This window comes from Rhipicephalus microplus, chromosome X, assembly GCF_043290135.1.
Source record: "Rhipicephalus microplus isolate Deutch F79 chromosome X, USDA_Rmic, whole genome shotgun sequence".
Taxonomy (NCBI): domain Eukaryota; kingdom Metazoa; phylum Arthropoda; class Arachnida; order Ixodida; family Ixodidae; genus Rhipicephalus; species Rhipicephalus microplus.
This window is the reverse complement of record NC_134710.1, coordinates 275,892,449-275,912,651: the sequence shown is the minus strand read 5'-3', so window position 1 is coordinate 275,912,651 and position 20,203 is coordinate 275,892,449. Positions and strand designations below refer to the sequence as shown.

Here is a 20,203-nt window from a genome sequence, read left to right as displayed (position 1 = left end):
AACAGAGGAATGCGCCGTGCGTCTTCAAGGAGCAGGAAGGAACTAGGACTGCAAGGAGGGGGGGTGGTGTTGTTACATGAACTTGGACTTTGAGGGTGTGATCGCTGGTGCGCTTGCTATTTCGGCAGGGATTAAAGATGGCTGGTATGCCCTTCTACCTTTTACTCTCAACGCAAACTGACTGGGTGAAAGTGCTTCACTTTCTGGAATGGCTGTGTGCACTGAGCCTTGATCGCAAGGCAGCCACACCATGATCGCGCCATTTTGGAGGTCCATTCGTACGCACCGTTTATAAAATCACACCAGTGGAGCACCTGCTTGCCGACACTGTTGTTGGCCGTGGTTTCTATCTCATGTTAGCTACAAACGTCTGTTATCTTTACATTATAACACAAGGACACGCAGTATGACCATGTTTCGTATCATTACAGTGTCTCTTTTTACATAGTTCTGAAAAAAAAAAAAGGCAGCTAGAGCAACCAGTTGGACACTCCAGGCAAGTCTGATTTTATCTGTTCATGTGTCGGCGTGCAAGGTATTCCGGGGATATCTAGTCATCCAAGTCACTGTACGGATATCTAGGTGTAAGAATAGTGTATTCTTACACCGTGACGGATATCGAACATGCAGTAAGTTTTCTGCGAGTTCGCAGTCCTCCGAAATGGCAAAGCCGCCGCTAGTGCTCCTCGCGGATGACGTCAAGCCTTATCATTTGGTATAACAATACAATTTGTTCGTATAACATTCATTGCTAAGAGATTAAGTGAAACTAACAAATTGTATCTTTTGGACATGATGTCGCATAACTCAGCAGAACGCTGGCTAAAGGGACAATGACCACTCCAGTTGCCGAAGTGGTTTTCGTGTGGTCAGTTATCAACGCGAAGCAGAGGTTAGTAGCACAGAATGTTTTTGAGCAGTCTCATTATGCCTCAAGATATAGCCCACACCAGCAACTGTGCCCTTTGAGCGACGCAGCCTCCCCCACCCCAATTCCTAAAAAAAAATGAAGCAATAAATGCGAAGCCGTGATGTTCTTTTTCCTTTACTGTCAGCTACTGACCCTGGAAAGCGAGGGCCATACGTCTAAGCTGGCGTAGCCGTTTCACAGTGGGCCTTCCGACAAGAGCCGGCAGCGATGGCCCACTACTGAAAGCTGTGCATATTAAAACCGAATAGCAGCTGCTCCGACTAGGAGGCATGCTTTCATTAACGAGATGACATTTTAAAAGAAAGCACGCGAAAATTTTGTATTCGAACCATAGCATTCTCGAGATCGAAAGGGCAGGGTCTTTTGGGGGCTTTCACAGCAATAGCTATTACAAATGCAGATTTCATTTAACCATATGGTGTAGTAGCGCAAATTTGACGGGGACGAAGAGGACAAGAAAACACGACACTCGCTACCAGAACACGACACTCGCTTTCTTGTCCTCTTCGTCCCCGTCAAATTTGTGCTACTACACCATATGGTTAAATGATGTCTCACCAACTAACCCAGCTCTCAACCCTACTGATATGCAGATTTATTTATTCAGTATTTATTTATTCAGCACCTTCATCGCCTTTGCAGGCATTACAGCAGGGGGTATATACATCGCTAGATCAAATTGTCATTCATTTCTACACACAAAGCATGGTAAAAATCACCATTACATTAAATTTCTGCAATATTTGACGAAAGATAATTCGACTTGCTCACAGTCCTACAAAAAAATTAATAATGTAAAGTGTCACCTTTAAAGGAAAATTCAAGAATTTTCAAAGCATAGTTCCTTCTACGAGAAATATATTATGGTAATGCAATATATTTGTTTCTGACAATGGCAGTTTTTGAATAAAAAATGCTGTAAAAAAAAATTTGAGCCTCAGTGCTTTCCGCCTGTCCTTCAAGTCCTGCCAATGAAGTGCACGCATACTTTCAAAAACACTGAGTTATTTGTCGTTATTTCCCAAAACAAATCAAACAGCCCTATTCTGAATTTTTTCTAGTAAGTTTTGAGTATGAGGATCCCAGCTGTCACAGGCGTACTCATGTATCACATATAGATGAGTGAAATACACCTTTTCTTGCAAGTTACTAGGTAATTGTCCAAAATTTCGATGGAGGAAACCTAATTTGCGTGCTGTCTTTCTTCTTATTTCCTGTACAGCCACGGCCACGTCTGTGTAGAACATGCGAACAGCCGGTTTTTCCTCTGCGGGGCGAAACCTTGGGGCAGTATCAGGCTATGACGTGGTCAGCCTGGCAACTAGGCCGCGAATGCTCTTGATACACCACTTCAGAGCCCGAAACTGCCTCAAGGTTTCAGCCCGCAGAGCTGAAACCAGCTGCTTGAGCGCTCTACACAGATGTGGCCGAGGCTGTACATGCCTATTCCACCTTCAATTCGAAGTAATAACAACACCTAAGTATTTATATTCCATAGCCCTGCGTAACGTAACATTATTTAATTTGTACTCATATGCCCCATGTGAGCGTTTCTCCTTGTAAAGATAATGATTGAACATTTCAAAACATTTAGAGACATCTCCCATTTCGTTCACCACGCTGAAACTTCGTCTAAATCACTCTGAGGGTCATAGAAATCAGAATCACAATCAGTAACTCGATATACCGCACAGTCGACTGCAAACATCCTGAAAGAGGACGTGATTCCACTAGTGATGTCATTTATGTGCAACAAAAATAATAAAGGCCCCAAGACAGAGCCTTGGGGCCCACCAGAGGTAACCGCGGCGACTTCAGAGGAAATGCCATTGAGAACCACAGACTTGTTTTTGCGACAAGATGTGCTGGAAAGCATTACGAAAAAGCTGTTCTGAATGAATCTTCAAGAATAAAGTGTATTAGAGGAAAACAGTGAATGCGTTCCCACCGTTCACGAGTTCTTCTGTGGACGCAAAGCATGGAAAATTAGATCGCGATGTCCAGAAGTAGACGTGAGAAACGTTCTGACGTCACGCATGAAGTTATTAATAAACATCACTTCAATCACGTGCCGTGCAACTATCCAAACGAGCTATCAGCGGCGTTCCTGCATCCGCCGATGAATCGCCGCCGCAGTGTCACACTACCTATGGGACTAGAAGTCACGAGCCCCAGCGAAAAGCGCGTTTCGCCATTAAGCGGACTTGCGCAACAAAAGTTGTGCCGGAACCAAACATAGCATCGTGGATTATTAAGGACGCACGTGTGACTGCTGTTTATTCAGCGGAATGACTCTAGGTATGTGATTGTGAATTTGGTGGCCCTGAGAAAAAGGTGCACACGTTTTGATGCGCCGGCGTGGATGTTGCCCGTGATAGACGCTTCCAAATCTGACTTTGGCGCAGTTTCGCAAAATTTCCATTGATATTATCAGGACAGCGCAGTAAATTTATTTGGCACACTTTGGCGCAATTGATGCAGGAGTGGGATCACTGATCAAAGGCAAAATACATCATGGTTTGTTTCTCAACTTCACCTCCTTCACAAGCGATACTATATTCTCCTCACTGCTTACTTCTTCAAAAACCCATGAACGCTACATTTTCCTTGGTCATTGTAGGGCACTCCTTTGCTACAGGCTGTTGCAGCGACAAGTGCAAAGCAAAAACACACTAGACAAAATGAAATTCATTCACTCCAAACAACAGCCAAGAAAGACGGCAACAAAAACAGTCATGAAGCTGAATAGCAAAGCACTGTAGCTGACAAATCAGTACTGATATTTACCATACACCAATAAACAGCTTGTGTCCTGGAGATGCCACAACATGTGAAAAGGAAAAAAAAAAACTAAGAAAACAGGTCAAGCCCAGAAAAAGAAGATTAAACTACTGAAGATATTTCAAGGCATTTTCATATCTAGAAATTCACAGAGGTTTACTTTGAGCTATTGAAATTTCTCTACTCCAAGTAGTGAAAAAAATATGTGCCCCCCCCCCCCCCCCGTTATTATTTTCCCAGCATCTGCCTGACCTAAACACAATCTGCATCTTAGCAAGTGTAGTGGTGCCACCTGGTGTTGAATACCATAGTTAGCAGTGCTCCGACATCTCATGACTGGGAATGAGCAAAGCAGCACAACTTCGCGTTCAGTAGGAGCAACGAGAAGGAAGTCATGAAGATGCAACCCGGGCAGCATATGATTACCAATAAGTACACTATAAGGGGACACTCATTAAAGTTTCAGCTTCAGTACTAACATACGGGGTTAAATTTGGAAGGTAACAAAAAGACCAGAGAATAAGCTGAGGACTCTGTAGCATGCAGTGGAGAATGACCGGATGGAAATATAAAATGGAATCAGCTTGCGCAACGTGGGACAAACTGGAGATTCTTTGGAGAAACGTTCATCCTGCTGTAGACTCAGAATTTATTGAGATGATGATGAAAATGATTTATGACCAGAAATATTTGAATACCACAAGGATACCACATTTTTTCTTAAATGGTTTTCAGGTAATTGTCATGTACCGATGTAAAGATCCCTGTTCCTTATATTATCTCACAGACGAAAACGAATATGTACAGGGCACTAAGGAATTAACGTGTACAGGAATTGTCTGCATGCATATACCTTCTTATAATTGACAGTTTGAATTAGCAGTGATGTAAGTGCCATTTTACTTTATGGAACATACTTGGTAGCAGAAAAAGTACTGCTTTCGAGCAGCCATAAACATTTTCGGAGCAGAAAAAAATTCTAGTTTAGGAGCAGCTATTGGTGTTTTAGGAACAGATGTTAAATTTGCCATACAATAATTAGAGTTCAGAGCATTGTCAAAGCATCTCATAAATATTATTATTTTTTATGAGATGTATGTAACAGACAATCATCAATGTAAATATCATGTAGCAAACAAAGGCAGGTTGTCATAAATGTGCTGTGAAGAGAACTACAATTTAAAGTTCCAGTATTTGTGGCAGAAATTAAATCAAACCGAAAAAGGTCAGCGCCAAATTTTAGAAGTAACCACAGTTCCATACAACTGTTGCCTAATAAGCAGTAGATAATCAGTGTGAGATAAAAGCAATCCTGCTCATTTTCGCATTTCACCACACTAGCATGCATGTCTAGCCGAGAAAAAAAAAACAGCCAACTGAGGTATATGCTCAATATTCCAGTTCTTGTCACACAAATGTGATCAGAGCCGATAATGATGCACACTAGTAGCACACTGGAATCATAGTACACAAATTATTCTCAGTTTGCAAGTCGGTGAAACAGCAAAAATTCGTTGTTCTCATTCTTTCAGAGTAATTTTGGAGCAGGTCTGGAGCAATTACTAACAAAAGTTACTGTCTAGAGTCGCATGGAGCAGCAATTATCTTTTAGAGCAGTTTGGAGCAGCACTTCCATCACTGAATTAGTAGCACATGCATAAAACCCAGAATTAAAGAAGTCAAGGTCATCCAACTGTTCATAATTTGTCAGGGTAACTGATAACTGAAAATATAAAGGGTCATAATATATGCCTATACACTTAGAGAAAACTGGGCTCTCAACATGCATGAAGTAAAATTTAAGTTTGAGATTGCCGTCTTGGCCCCAACCGGTAGCGAGCCATTTTGGATCAACTTGTAGGATGTGAAGAAGCATATGTCTATCGTTATGTCACTCGGTCGAAAACATTTTGAAACCACATACGCATCATGGCAATTTCCTTACTGCTGCTCTGCTCTTACTCAAATTTAAGCGAAAGCTCACATTTTATTGTTGCTGTAATTAAATCTAACACAACAGATTATTAAAAAAGTTGAAACTTACATGCACAAAAAAAAAAGCAGCCGCAAAGATGGCACTTACAAAGATTGCCTCATTGCTTACCATCAGCTACACTGAACAAGTGCTCAGAATGGACTGTTGCATAGGCAAAGTGGTTCATTTATTTTGTCTGCTTTCTCTCACAATCTTAATGTGATTCCACTTTTCTTAATTTAACAAAATCCAATGCAATATGTTTCTCTTTCGGTCAGACAACTGAGGCAGCATTTTCAGATCAACAGCTCTGCCAATACAGAATGGTTGTGTGCCTTTTTTTGTACAGGTTCACATACTCTGACATGGATGGAGCTAGCAGTCATAAACTAAGGCACGGAAAGCTCTGTGCTTGGTTCCACTAACATATTTGCTGCAATACTAAATTTTAAATTCATTATAATATGGTGTGCACTCATGCAGCTGCTCAGCAGGTACTCTCACGTTTGTGCACGCAATGTTTAGTGCCAGCAGTGTATGCAAGAACACCATCTTGGCTAAAGTGGCACCGACTGGGAAAAGGCAGAAAGGTGCAACCACTCGGCTTCATTGCTCTTAAGAACAAATGCACTTCCAGTCTCTGGAGGCCTTTCTAACCTCCCACATGAAGATTGTGCAAGAACTGTCAAACGAACCTCGCAAACTCATATAATTGCAAAAATAGTAGAGCTACGGTATGTCATTTCTCATGCAAGCAAACTCAAGAGATGGAAGGTTCAGTCACTCTTGTATTGGTAAAAAACATCCAATATGGTTATCATACTTGTAAAATGAGTGTATGCATGTTGACCACATAAAAGTGCTATGTACCTAACAGCATGCATTTGATGATCAGATGTTCTAACAATATAATAATAATAATAATAATAATAATAATAATAATAATAATAATAATAATAATAATAATAATAATAATTGCAGGGTGTAACGTCTCAACCACCAAATGATTATAAGAGAGCCTTGGTGGAGAGCTCCAGATATTTCGACCACCTAGGGTTCTTTAACGTGTACCTAAATCTAAGCCATTTTCGCCTTGTCTGAAAATAGAGCTGCGCTGCCGGGATTCAATCCCGCGACCTGCGCGTCAGCAGCAGAGTGCCTTAGCCACTAGAACACCGTGGCGGGGGATCAGACATTCTCCCTCCAAGTCTCCACTCCTCCAAAAATTGACTGTACTGAAGGTACAGACTATACAACAGTGACAGAAGCCTCAAGCTGTTTCACAGATCCCACATTAGTGGGTAAAAAAGAAATAAACTCCACGAAAAAACAAAGTTACCTAGGAGAGTTGGTGCTGTACTTGCTGTCCGCTACAGATTGCGACACACTACCTTGCCGCCTTTTTCTATGCGATTTCTTCTTGCTCGACTTTCGAGAAGACGAATGACTTGGAGATGAAGATGGTGGATGGGTTACCTTGAAAACGAATAAATGCAAATCAGGTGACATTTAGGAGTACATGTAGAAGATTTTACACAGGCCACAATATGGCAAATAATAATAATAATAATAATAATAATAATAATAATAATAATAATAACTTACTGGCAACTGGGTACGTTCGCATTGAAATAAGAGTAACTGTACATCTTTACTGACGGAGTAACGTACGTGAACTTCAAACGTGAAGTAAGCATTCTACATCTTATGCAGTACATTATCTAGAAAGAGCAAAAGGGAGAAGCACCGCATATAGAGCTATGTACTCAAGCCACTAAAACGGCGGTGCAGCGCACGGCCCACATTAGACAGCTTGGTTACTAGGTTATTCTAGTAACTTGTAGCAATCAGACGCGGTTGTGGTGCGGCTGGACAAGACAGAAAATGCCTGAGCATCGCAGAGATCACTATAGCACCTGCGTGTGGTGAGACAGAGGATGAAGGAGCTGATGTGTTTCTTCGAAATTCTGGAAGTCGTTGCCGCCGCCACCGGCACTCGATGTCGTTTGTGGTGTCATCTCGGCAGCATCGTCCATAATCTGCATCGTACAAATGGGAAATACTGAAACTTGTCACACCTCAGAGGTTCTCAGTGGCTTTAACGGTCATAAGTTAATACTAACCGTGTTTGTTACCTCGAAGAAATAAGATGCAATTCGCACGTTTGTAATCCTATGGTTCCAGTCCGTGGTTACGTCGACATGACACGCTTACTCGAGTATTATCCAATTAAAAGCGTGTGACATCGCTATTTTTCGTGGGCCATAGCACACGGCAGAGCGGAGACATAGGCGGATCAACGGACATGACAGAATCCACAGCCTTTGCTGTAGTGTTCTTTGAGTGTTATCTACGATGATGTGGAAGATAAGAAACCCACGCCCTCTAACATAATCATACACATCTAAGCACCTACCTTGTATTTGATTACCAACACTGATATTCCAGCGATTTTTACTCTATTTCGGTTGCAGTAAGGCAGGCATGAGTCGCAAGCACTAGCACGGCGCGAGTCTGGCTACGCGGCCATGCCACAGAACACCTTCCAGTTTGGCCATGCGGTGACAAAACCGAAACCATAACCATGACCTACTACACTCCTGACCTGTTCAGATAGCGGGGTTCCTATGGGAGCGCGTGTCCCCGCTCTCGTTCAATCGCTCGCCGTAGGTGGCGCTACCTATAACCTGTTCGTCTGCTACTTTACGGCTGTTTGGACGGCGCTAGAGTAAGAACGGCTGCATTCCGTGATGAACAGCCGGCATATATGTGACTATTTTTTCACTTAGATGACTGGTCAAGTAAGCTGTTCAGTGTGACGAAAAATTTATTGCACACTGGTGGACAAATGCGAGAATCCGTAGACTTACATAGTGTAGGACAGCATATGTGATGTTGCGTCCATTTAATTGCAAAGAATTTGTGAATGACTTTTGAAATATTTGTTTCAAAATTATTTTTCATTAGTGCATAATAATTACGCAATATGAGTGCTCTGTTGGCCGAAATATGACCACGAACACTCAAGCTGACGTCAGCGAACAGGTGCTGACTAGCGCCACAGTGCTCCTAAGTTACGGCCCTAGCGGCAGAAGGTATGAACTAGAACGTGGGCGCTGGAAGAGGTGCTCTCTGGGCAGGTCAGGAGTGTAGTAGGTCATGACCATAACAAAGTACTCAGGCCATTCTTACTTTTTGTGTCAAATCCTGATAACAATTTCTTAATAAATTGTAAATTTACAGTTGTGATGACAAAAAGTGGCTTTAAAAAACATACAAAAAGCTTTGCAAAAATTATACTCCATTGTACTAGGTCGCGACTTCTTGGGACTGAGAGTTCCATCCCGTGATTTGTTGCGTCAACGCCTCCTCTAGAAAGATGCCTGAGGAATGGCTCGCGCTCCCAGCGGAGTTGGCCTGCCGTCAGTTTTAAACAAACGCCGTGCGATGGCCTTTGCGACCAACACTACGTCATGGTTCCTGGTCTGACGTTCGGCAATGCAGTCTTGTGCATGAGATCAGAAGTTCAAGCAAGATTAGAAATTAAGCAACGTGGAATAGGTAGGCTTGCCTTTGGAGCTCACGGGAATACACCAAATCAGGGAGTACAATGTGATATGGGATGGACATTATTTGAGGGCAGGGAAGCTATAGCTGCAAGATAAAATTTGAGAAGCGATTGAGAGAAATGGGGGGAGGAGCGTTGGACTAGGAAGGTACTCAGCTACTTGTACATGAAGAATGTCGATACAAAATGGAGGAAGCGAAGCATAAAATTGACTGGTAAATACTTAGAAAACAGTAGGGGGCCAAGCCAAAAAGAATTACCGGTTAAAAAGAAGGTGAAGGAAGCTGAGACCAATATATGAAGAATTGGCATGATTAAGAAGTCCGCACTAGAGATCTATCGAACTTTTAAGCAGGAAATTACCAAGGAAAGGATCTATGATAATACTCAGGGTAGTTCTCTACTGTTTGAGGCCAGGACGGGAGTATTGCGAACCAAGACATGTCGAGCCAAATACGAAGGGGTAGACACGGTATGCAGTGCGTGTGGAGAGGAAAAAGAAACTGCCGAACACTTGATAATGTTCTGTAAAGGGCTTCACCCTATTGTTCAGGATGATGGCGCAGTGTTTTTCAAAGCACTGGGGTTCAGGGACAGGGATGGCAAAATAGACTTCAAGCGGGTAGAATTAACTAGAAGGAGGTTATCTGATTGGTGGCTAAAGTCAAGACACGAGTGAAAATTAAGCCCTTCACTGCAAAGTACGAATCCTCAACGTCACTATATAAAGGAAAAAAAAATAAATCTAGTTTCCATTTCATTAAGTATTACGGCTTGGTGGCGCTAGCCACTGTTCAGTTTTAAGGGTACAGCAATATCCATTCATCCATCATCACGGCGACGAGCGGTCGGTACGCCCGTCCTAACGGTCCTAAACGCTTAGGTAGGCGGTACCTAAGCGTTTTTCATCTGCAGCCCATAGGAGCGCGTCTGTCGAGAGTTGTTCGAGACCTGTAGCTGTACATTACTGTTTCGGAGGCTATGCAAAGTGTTGCGTTGCTGCACCGTCCGCCACAAGCGACGCTAGTGACCGAGAACATTCTAAAATGAAGAAGGAAAAGGGTGTGGCAGCTGTTTTTCGTCTCATGCGGCAGGCATCTTTCTAGAGGAGGCGTTGGTTGCTTGTTAGGCGCGAACTAGCTGGTGCTGGCATAGAAAAATAAAGAAAAGGTTAAGAATGGACACTCCCGTAGACCCCAGCGGCCCAATCGACCCTAGCACACCTGGTGGTTGGTGAGAGCAAGTGGCGTGCGCTTCCTGTTTCGGTTTCACTGGCGCAAATTTTGAATTACTTTGCGTAACCGACGTTTGGCTATGACGAAAGTTCATGATTTCAGACCACTTTTCATCGCCCAAATGGATAGTTTTTGTAGGTCGTTTTGATTTAGCGATTCCCTGTTTTGTTCAGTGGTTCGTGCGAATTGGTCGTGACGTAATTTTTATTTCGATTGAGTTACAATAAAAAGAGGTGCAGGTAATGATAATTCACTACGGTTTTATTCATCGCGCTTGTGTTTTTCTTTTGGAACAAGTGATCAATGTATATATCAGTCAAAGAGACAGAGTATTCGCAATGTTTTATTCAAAGGCAAGGTAGAGTCTGAGAATATAAAAGGCACAATATGACAAAGGTAGACAACAAATGCATCTTGCCTTACAAATAAATTGTAACAAATATTGTAACAAACACAGAGAGAACACAGACAACGCACACATCGCTAGAGTTGGCAGAAGCCGAGAAGCTGGTGAAGTATGACACACCGGGCCAGTGGGTAAGTAAGGATCTATGGCAAAAACACAGCGCACAATGCTGATGAAGAAGGAAGAAGTGACATATACACAGCAATGAAGTCGTGAATCACGCCTGGGGTTAACCGAAATAATGCATAGAAAAAAAGAGCACACATAAACCACACGACACTATATAGCAGGAAGGCAAAGGTGCGGTGTGCTGGCTGTGCTTAAGAACAGCTAGCCCAAAATGAAAAGCAGACTTGATGCCTACTTGTCCTCAGAAAGGTAGGGCTTTGCAGCTTGCTCACTACGTGAAAGACAAACTTTATGCTAAAACACTGGCAGGTCTTGTGGCTCTTCTTATGCGTCGCTTTCATCAAAAATTTAAGATCCCAAGTGATTTGCGTCTGGGTGCTGCTGTGACGATTGCGAGTTAAAATAGATTGTAGTCATCACTTATCCAGAATTGTGGACCTTAATTGGTGCTATGAAAGCGGTATTACAGGGCTAATAAATAGCAGAAGGAAACCACTTTGGCTCATTATTTTTCACAAAGGCTCTACATCGTACGTTATCACTCACAAGCTATATAAAAATAAAATGGCAGCGTCCGTAGCCCCATCAAACGCTACAAGTTTGGGTATTCTTTTGAAAATTTTGATGGGCGAGATGAGGAGGTTGACGAGAAGCTGAATTGCGGTCGGATAACTCCAAGGGCCTTTGAAGTCGATGACGGTGCTTGGTCAGGCTGTCTCCGCAGTCTTTTGATAGTTTTCCACTGTGCTGCTACTTTGGCTTGCAGATGTTTAATGGTTTGCTTGTACTTTATTGATGGAGACATTGTCGCTGGCACACAGGAACGTACTGCAATAAACAAAAATATGGATGTAAAAGCGAAGAACAACTAATCCCATACGAGCAATTTCCTCGCTCTTTCAGACCCAAGGTGCACAACTTTCTGTGGTGCAATGTTTTCGATTCCACTACCTAAAAACAAACCATTCACAATGTTGACAATGCACAAAAAAAAAAAAAATGAAAATCACTGAGAGCCCTCCCTTACATTTTGTAAGTGCACACGTAGTGTCCTTTTGAGGATAGTTTCCTCAGAATGTCCTAAACATAAAATAGCACATTAAAAACAGCTGGAATAAAAGCATAGGTACCATTTTCTCTAGGGCACTCAGGCGTGGAGCTGTTGGTGGAGACGTCTTCTGGAGGGTCTTGTGAAGCTTGTTTAGTGCCTTGGACAGTGCTGTCGGAACAATCTTGCGAGCGGCCTGCAGAAATCTCTATATCAATCCACTCTGGTGTTGAAGTGAACATACAACTTACCGGTCACACAAGTTCCTTTTGTGACAGCTGAACGACTGGTTAAGGTTTTCCCCGGCAAGACGAAGTCAGCAGAAATTCTTTCACCAGCTACAAGGGAGCTGCCACCTGTAGAGGTTTGGTCAACAGTCAATTTGGGTAAAAAAAAAAGAAATCGCGACACTGAACGCACCCTGCTCATCGGGGCACCTCAATGTGTGGGAGCCGCTTTTTGAAGCCTCTACCGCAGGTCCTGAAGAAATGAAATTACGACAATGTGTCTGTAAGAGGCTTAAAATAACACAAACTGAAGCTCATCCACACCTTGCAGTGCAGATTCTGCAGTCATGTCACAGTCACTATTTGAAGCGACGCTCAGAGAACCTGCATATATGTGCAGTTGGTACAAGTTACAAAGCTTGTAGCATGGACAAACTTAAACAGCTCTTTCATACGCATAAATTGGTCGAACGTAGAAGAAAAGAGAAGGCACCAACTAGAAAACAAGTAATTTGTGATTTTTGGAATTATCAACAGTGCCAGCTTTCACTGATGAAAGGTATATGTACATGTGCACTCAGGCTTGAAGATAACGTGAAATAGCCCTTTAAAGTCTTTCAAAACAAGTTGTGCAGGTCAAGAGCATCAAAAAACGACAGAAATGTAAAGCTGCTGTTAGGAAGGTAATAGCCCACAATTCGCAAAATTTAAGACTTTCCAAGTGTTACTTCTATAGTGAGGTTTCTCCATCGGCTACAAAGATCTTCGCGGTTAACTGTCGCCACTGATTCAATACAAGTGGCTGCTATTGCACATATTTGAGTTTCAGTCAATCACTTACACGGTGCAGCTGGTTGCACAGTGGGAACAGCCATTCTTGTAAGCCTTGTGTGCCCAGGGTCCATGAAACTTTGAGCAGTAAAATGGTCGCTACAAACCCTGTACGTTGCGTACAATAGGCTGGCCGGCTTACTCAGGAGATCATTGCGTCCAGCATACTGCATCCATGCTTTCATCCTGCATTGGCAATGAACTATCAACTGAAAGGGGAAGTGCTTGAATAGTGATTTTTTTATTGTTACACTCACTGAGCAAGTACGAACAGTAAGCCTAAAGACATGCAAACCATACAAAAGCTTTAACACACCTGCCGTCCCGTGGTATGCGGAAGAAACTCGTCCCAGGCTTCTTGTGGGTTCTGCCATGGTTGAAGCACCACGATACACAGCAGTAGCTGCTGTAGCTTGGACCGCCGGACGGCATGGCATCAGCGCGGTCTGAAAATGTTAGTAAGTGGATGCTTCGCTGTCAAATTACGAAAAAGATATGTGCACGTCATAAGTGTACCAACAAACCCCTTTGAATGATTAGCTAATCGATGCACAATACAAAACCAGTGATACATCTCTGACCCATAAAACTCTGACTTACAAAGATAGACGTCAAGACCACGTACAAAGATCTTCAGAAGTTTCCAGGCCGCTATTCCTTGTAATGCAATGGTATCGCGGCCTGGGAACTTTAGAACACCTTCGTGCGTACGCAGTATCAGCAGTACATTGGGAAGAAAAATCGTAGTTGAAATTTGTGCGGTAAAATTATATTGGAAACGTCAAAAAAATTTGTGGGCAGCTTGCACTAGTGGCACAAGGCTAGCGAAGAAACGAAGATGATGGCCACTTGACTAGTCCAGATTTGCCTGCGGCACACCAAGAATTATTCGTGTTCCGAGTCTTCGGGAAACGCGTCGTGAAGCATGCGAGGCCCAGCGAACGCTTCTCAATATTTTGCACAGAGCCTATGACCTAGCTGCGCAGCTATGTTCAGCGCACAGACGCTCGCGTCCGTGGCAGACGCAGTACGCGTCGCCTCGGCTTGACGCCGTGCCGCCTTTGCTATACTGCATACGTTGCACAATGTTCCCGTCTAGCCACCGCATAGAGCCGCAAACTTTCTTTTTAGCGAACCTCCCCGTCCTTACAAGCTTCAGAAAAAGGTTACAACTGCGTGAATGAGACGCCACGTAAGAAACAAACTCGCACACACGAGGCGCAACGTGTGTGTGTGCATCTTTCTATGTTTGTTGCATGGTGTCTCATTCACGCAGGTGTAACCGTTTTCTGAAAAAATGACCCAACAAGCCCAACAACATGTCATTCAACAAGCTTCGCTTGAAAACGTGCCTCACCTACGCACGAAAACGCCGACGCATCCGACGTTGACGAAAGCTTCCCGCTGTCAGTCATGCATGGGCTTGTCGCTGGGTGGATGGTGTTTATGACAGTACGGCTGAAGAAAATTAATCGCGTAAGGTGTGTTGAATAAACTCTTTTTATGTATGAAAAACATACCAAATTTGGGCGTATAATTATTACTTTGTAAAAACAATTTTGTTGCATTGATTATAACTGTTTTTTTTTTGCGCTTGCGTTCTCTGACGTTTGGTGAAAGCACTAGTTCGTTACGTAGGCGTGACGCACTTCCTAAAGCCAGGTTTCGCGGAGTGTCCTCTCTTATCTTTTTCTTTCTTTATGGTGCTGGTTCGAGAATTTGAACGTTCGGTAACGGGCGGCCGCCTTGAGCGCCTTGAGTCCTGCCCGTGACGTCCTTATTTGTTTAAACCTTAGAATATAGATTTCGTAGCGTTCGCCCAAGGTAGGTGCATTGCCGGCCCTTACGTATCAGGTTAGTATTACTAATTTTTTGTCGCGATTCTTACGCGTCGGTGATGCGACACCAAACAGCCTTGCCGTTACTACATAGCTCTCGCAGTGCTAATCATGTGTTGGATGAATTATTAATCTGTGTGGCTGGGGTTACGTCGAGACGTAAGTGCAACCAGTGCTAGTATTGGTGCCAGACGTAAAGGCTAGCGCTACGTCTAGACGCCGCCAGCACTGTGGACGTATTCTGCCAAATTTCTTGCATTGATTCTTAGGCGTCGGTGATGCTATACCAAACTGAGCCTTGCCGTTACTACTTCGCTCTCGCAGTGCTGATCAATTGTTGGATGAATGATTAATCTGTGTGTTTGGGGTTACGTCCAGACGTAAGTGCAACCAGTGCTAGTATTACTGCCAGACGTAAAGGATAGCGCTACGTCTAGACGCCGCCAGCACTGTGGACGTGTTCTGCCAAAATTCTTCCATTGCAGCTGTCCGTGTTGTATTACAGGATGTGACAGAATTAAGTGAGGGTGTGAAGCATGGAAACTTGGGCAAATCGGTAAGCCATAATTGAATGTACGAACGGCGCAACAAGGACTGACGAATGTAACACACACAGCGCTGCATGTGTTAGCTGTCTTTGTATGTTGCGTTGTGAATTACGTGAGGTTTGCGTGCTCGTATCGAATGATCTTTAGGGTTACGGTCCATAGGACAGCTGGCCCGCGTGTCTACTGATATATGCGGTCTTTAGACGCTCTCATTCTGTTCAGTCATGCTGGCACGGCATACTTACAGTGCTGCAATAAAACTTCGTGCCTGCTCTGTGTTTTCTTCTTATCCTTTCTGAGTACTTTGGTTTTCTACTTTTGCGCTAAAAATATGTTGTGGGTCATACAGTACATTGTGCTTGGGGCTGCTATAGCCGCAGTTCGGATCGCGAAGCATCAAAAGTAGTTTTGACACTGCAAAAAATGGCGAAGTAAGAAAACGCACCGCAAGGAAACGTATTGAACGTAACTTCAAATGCAGTTTTATCGTAACATACAGACATAACTAGAGCTGGAACCACCTTCGATCTTCGGCTGTGGTCTAGTGGATTCCGTTATTTTTTGAAACGGTCACATCTTCCGATGTGGCTTTTCTTGGCATCCGGAAGGCGTTCTGGAAGACGGCCGAAATAGTTACTTGTCTTTCAGAGTGCACTGAAAAACGTAAACAAACGCTTTTTTGTCTTTATTGCCAGCGGCTGTCACGCATGCTTCAGTGGTGGGACAGCTGGCGCTGTTAGACACAACATTAATGACGGGTTGGGTACGTGCCACACCATGGTATGTGCACTCGTGAGAAACTATGGTGGAGAGCACCCTCAGATGAGCGCATGGAGGAAGGAAAAACTATTTTCCCTTCCTCCATGGATGAGCGTGGGTGTCACACAGTGATGTCAGCCTAAGACAGAGTTTCATCCCAAGATTGGCCTTCAAAACTTTCGTAGATGAGCACAGAAGTTTTTTATTAACTTTCTAATATCATTATTCAAAGTGATTCATAAGCTAAAAAGTATTTTCTTTCTGGTCCACTTCTTAAACTAATCAAAAGAAAAAAATATCAGAATACTGGCAGTCAATGAAGGTCTTCTCTATACATTTTCTGCAGAGCTATTGCACATAAAGGGCTTGCAGTTGGTACCAGTTGCTCCAGAGACTGACCTGTAAAGTTCACTTAGCGTAACCAACGTAATTGTACGTGTCGACTGCAAGTCTGTGATACCTTTTTTGTGCTTCAAGCTTGCGAGGTGGTGGTCAATTGGTCGTTTTCCACATTTGCATTTAGCGTTGCATGATTTTGTTTGTCGTATGGTTGCAGCTAAATTTAAACTTATGCATGAAGGAAAGAAACACGAGGACGGTGCTGACTTTTCTTCGTGCGTACGTTTAAAATTAGCTGCAATCATTCGACATGCAAGATTACCAACTACCCTGATGCAAATCATTGTAATGTATAATTGGTGGTAGAGATATAGGAACTCATTTTTACTGGCTGATGGCCATCCTGTGTGTTTTTGATCAGTTTCCCATTAGGCCGAATATATTTGTCACAGTTTTCACTCTTGTGAAAATGGTGCGAAAAGAAGACAAAGTGCACAATCCTTTAAAGGGGCCCTGCCACACTTTTTCTTGCAGCCATAGAAGGGATTCACTAAAGGCTCTCATTGCCTCGCGAAATCACCGCTGCAAAAATTTTCAGAATCCATCCAGTATGGGCGTAGTTACATGCTGTAATTGCATTCTCTTTTCTCAAGTCGCAACGAAAGCACTGGAAGCTAAATGAAAAGGGATGGCACGAGGGAAGAAAATACATTACGTGCTCTTGAAGACCTTGAGCACTTTCTTCTTCTTTTTTTTTTTAATCGAATGCACGGCTTTTTAGCGCGATCGTGTGCACACGCTGATAAGTCACGGCCTCCAGCAGTAGCCCCAGTAATGACCGAGCGCACCATACCCAAATCAACCAATGGCTGGTACTTGGCCTGGGACCGTGGGACATAATTATTCTTGAGCCTGTAGTATCATTTGTTGAGGGAAGAGAAAATGATTTTCAGCTCACTTTGAGAATTTGTGAATTTCAGGCCTTGTGCTGCGCTATGATAGTTGGAACGCGTTCTCAGCAGCTTGACTACCAATCGGCAGCGTTTTCTGTTCATGCTCAAGAAGTGTGGCAAGGTGCTTACAAGTCTTTTACTGTTGCATTGTTTTAATAAAGCCATACCAGTCATCTTACTCTCAGTCCCTTCGCTATCTTTTTATTGGTCCCCTGGTATAGAAATTATTTCACACAAATCAACTTAGCACGGTGATTGGCAAATGGGAACGGGGCACATTTAACTCTGCTCTACAAGGAAAGGTTTTCCTTTGTTTCTCTAAGCAGCAATCACTCGGTGTGCTCGTGATGATTTGCACATGCGCACTAAACACGGTGACACATTTCTTCACAGTATTCTGCTTATCATACTCTCTCATTGCCAAATCATCACCTTTGCTTGACCCAGCGAAGACGAAGAACACCACATAAAGAAAATTTTCTGTAGCCTTTTGTTAGCCTGCTATGACTTTACAGCTTTTTTTTTTGTTGGTGGTGTTGTTTGTTTATTGATTCTGCATCACTAGAGCCGATCAAGAGTCTTAACAGGCTAGATTTGTATTCTTATGCCAAATGTAGATGCAACAGCTCTTATGTCCGGACAACTCTTGTGCAAGTTATACGTTGAGCCATAAGGGTGATCAGCTGCTACAGTTACCTCCTTCGTGTGGTTCATAATGCGAATTTGAGTGTAATCTGCACTTTGTTAGTCTGAGTGGTTGGCTTGTGTCACTGGAATGCTGCCATTTTGCGGTGCACCTTCGTCGCCCCCATTATTTCGCTCGAGTGACGCGCATCACTGCCGCAAAAGTCTGGAGCATACGCTTCTGCCACCAGTGTGATTTGCTATATATATATTAAACTGCTCTCATTGCAATAATCTTATAGTTTTAAAGTATTGCTTCAAAAAGATGATGAAAAGAAATCTATAAAAAAAGTGCATGATCTGTGGGAATTGAACCAAATAACCTCATACGTCCCTCGAACAACAGGTTAGCCCGTTTTGTCTAAAAAGCTTTATTTGTATTGTTATCAAGCCGAACATAACTTTGACTCCTTGTTCTTGTCTCCAGACGTAACTGCAATGGCTCTTACTGTTACATCTATACGTAACGCTAGACACTGCGTTATAATAGTGCAATATTTACGATTAAAACTTTGTTGCGTTACATGATTACACTGTGCTGTGCTCCTTTTCTTCCATGAACCAGTGCAGCAGCAATGCCATAAATTTTCTGCAAATTTTAAATTTGCAGAAAGTTGAATCCTATAAAATTGGTAATTTTTTTTCTCTTGACTTCATGTTACTCACGCCAGTGCTGGCTATTTTGTCCTCTGCCATTTTTGCCGGTGTGATCCATTTGTTGCACAGCTCTATGTTCAAGGTGCTGCAATAGTAGTACTTTTTCCTTTTGTAGTGATGTTGACTGTCATCGCTTAAGTTTACTAATGTCCCATTCAACAGTGTTATTGAGACTACTCTGCATTTTTTTTAATAACCTTGCATCAGCTAGAAAGTGAGTGAGCGTTTTTGTTTTTGCAGACTGCCATGGCGCCTGGACCATCCAAACTTTCCTTGGTTGCACAATTCGATGATTTTTGCCGAAAGGGAGTCGCAACCACTGATACCACAACGGAAGGTTTGGCTTATTTTCTTGAAGTTAATCCCCTTAAAAGCTAGTTTTGCGAGAACTACGCCAGTGGCATTTCTTTCTTGAGGGTATATTCATCCAGCATTTCACCTTACTGACACCACTCTGAATTGCTGCCACCATTCCTGAATGGTTTTCTCTCTCTGCTTGGGTGTGTGTCTGAGCGCATGCATGTGTGTACTAAGCTTAAACACAGTATCATTATTTAACATGAAGTGCTGTTGATGCGTGTCAGTAGCGTACGTTTACCCTAACAAAAGTGGGTGGCAGGCACTAACGCGACCACTGGTGACACGAACTCACCTTTTAAGGTTTATTAGGAGGAGGTCAAAGTTAATATTAAAACATAGCCAATGGGAACAAGCTGACTACAGAGAATCTCTCGCAAATTCCAGCCAAACATCTATGCACTCAGTTTATTGGCTTCAATTTTCAGTCCTTTGATTCATAAATAGGGCATTTTTTGTTTTGTTTTTTAAAATCTATATTGTATTTGCTCATCAATATATTTTGTTGTATTGTGCCTTATGAGAGCTGTTGCAAACAATAGTAGTTTTATTTCGGCAACCTAAAGGGGCCTTGCAACACGTCTTGAGCATGGTCAGAAAATGCTGCCTATCGGTAGCAGAGGTTGCCGACAACACGCGAGCCAAATATTATAGCACGGCACGCGGCCTGGAATTCGCAATAAAATGAAATTGAGCTATAAATTGCTTTCTCTTCTCTCGTCAAATCACTGAATATGCCCAAAATTCACACGTAGCAAGCCCATCTATCAGCCATTGGCTGATTTGAACATGGCCTGCTCGTTCGTTGTAGAGATCGTCGCCGGAGGCCGCTACTTGTCCTCGCGTGCACGCGCGATCGCACTGAAAAAAATCCACGCATTCAAAAAAAAAAGTGCTCAAGGTCACGAGGCGGGCGTGACGTTTTTCTGTGGCCCTG

At 43.0% G+C, this 20,203-nt stretch overlaps 3 protein-coding genes across 15 annotated transcripts in view; 1 reads left to right on the top strand and 2 right to left on the bottom strand.

Moving 5' to 3' along the window:
* Positions 1-8,261, bottom strand: part of LOC119161481 (uncharacterized) — a 192,759-nt gene extending 184,498 nt beyond the window's left edge. For 2 of the 8 annotated variants that reach the window (XM_075879208.1, XM_075879206.1), the window contains exons 1-3: positions 7,811-8,243; positions 7,604-7,726; positions 7,027-7,163 (exon numbers count right to left, since the gene is read on the bottom strand). In XM_075879208.1, coding sequence (XP_075735323.1) covers positions 7,027-7,163; positions 7,604-7,723 — 257 coding nt within the window. In that variant the 5' untranslated portion in view covers positions 7,724-7,726; positions 7,811-8,243. Of the gene's footprint in view, positions 1-7,026; positions 7,164-7,603; positions 7,727-7,810 lie in introns of all 8 variants that reach the window. The other 6 variants (XM_037413977.2, XM_037413976.2, XM_075879207.1 and 3 more) reach the window with 6 other exon arrangements.
* A 2,559-nt stretch (positions 8,262-10,820) lies between these two features.
* Positions 10,821-14,597, bottom strand: LOC142776132 (uncharacterized). Of its 2 annotated transcripts, XM_075879203.1 has the most exons (8): positions 14,489-14,597; positions 13,448-13,577; positions 13,142-13,317; positions 12,625-12,684; positions 12,494-12,553; positions 12,325-12,429; positions 12,156-12,269; positions 10,821-11,853 (listed from the first exon to the last, which is right to left on the bottom strand). In XM_075879203.1, the coding sequence occupies exons 1-8, from the start codon at positions 14,544-14,546 to the stop codon at positions 11,618-11,620; spliced, it is 939 nt and encodes a 312-aa protein (XP_075735318.1). In that variant the 5' UTR covers positions 14,547-14,597; the 3' UTR covers positions 10,821-11,617. The 2 variants fall into 2 exon arrangements, with proteins under 2 accessions (XP_075735318.1, XP_075735319.1); XM_075879204.1 differs by lacking the exons at positions 12,494-12,553; positions 12,625-12,684.
* A 212-nt stretch (positions 14,598-14,809) lies between these two features.
* Positions 14,810-20,203, top strand: part of LOC119161482 (rac GTPase-activating protein 1) — a 109,259-nt gene continuing 103,865 nt past the window's right edge. For 2 of the 5 annotated variants that reach the window (XM_037413980.2, XM_075879200.1), the window contains exons 1-2: positions 14,810-14,985; positions 19,150-19,246. In XM_037413980.2, coding sequence (XP_037269877.2) covers positions 19,156-19,246 — 91 coding nt within the window. In that variant the 5' untranslated portion in view covers positions 14,810-14,985; positions 19,150-19,155. Of the gene's footprint in view, positions 14,986-19,149; positions 19,247-20,203 lie in introns of those variants that run through there. The other 3 variants (XM_037413979.2, XM_037413981.2, XM_075879201.1) reach the window with 3 other exon arrangements.

Excerpts from the sequence above, each read along its gene's own strand:
- LOC142776132 (XM_075879203.1), bottom strand. The coding sequence starts at position 14,546 with ATGACTGACAGCGGGAAGCTTTCGTCAACGTCGGATGCGTCGGCGTTT. Across the intron at positions 12,685-13,141 it reads TGTGCAACCAGCTGCACCGT|GTTCTCTGAGCGTCGCTTCA; the intron begins GTAAGTGATTGA and ends ACATATATGCAG. Across the intron at positions 12,270-12,324 it reads AAAAGGAACTTGTGTGACCG|GCCGCTCGCAAGATTGTTCC; the intron begins GTAAGTTGTATG and ends AGATTTCTGCAG.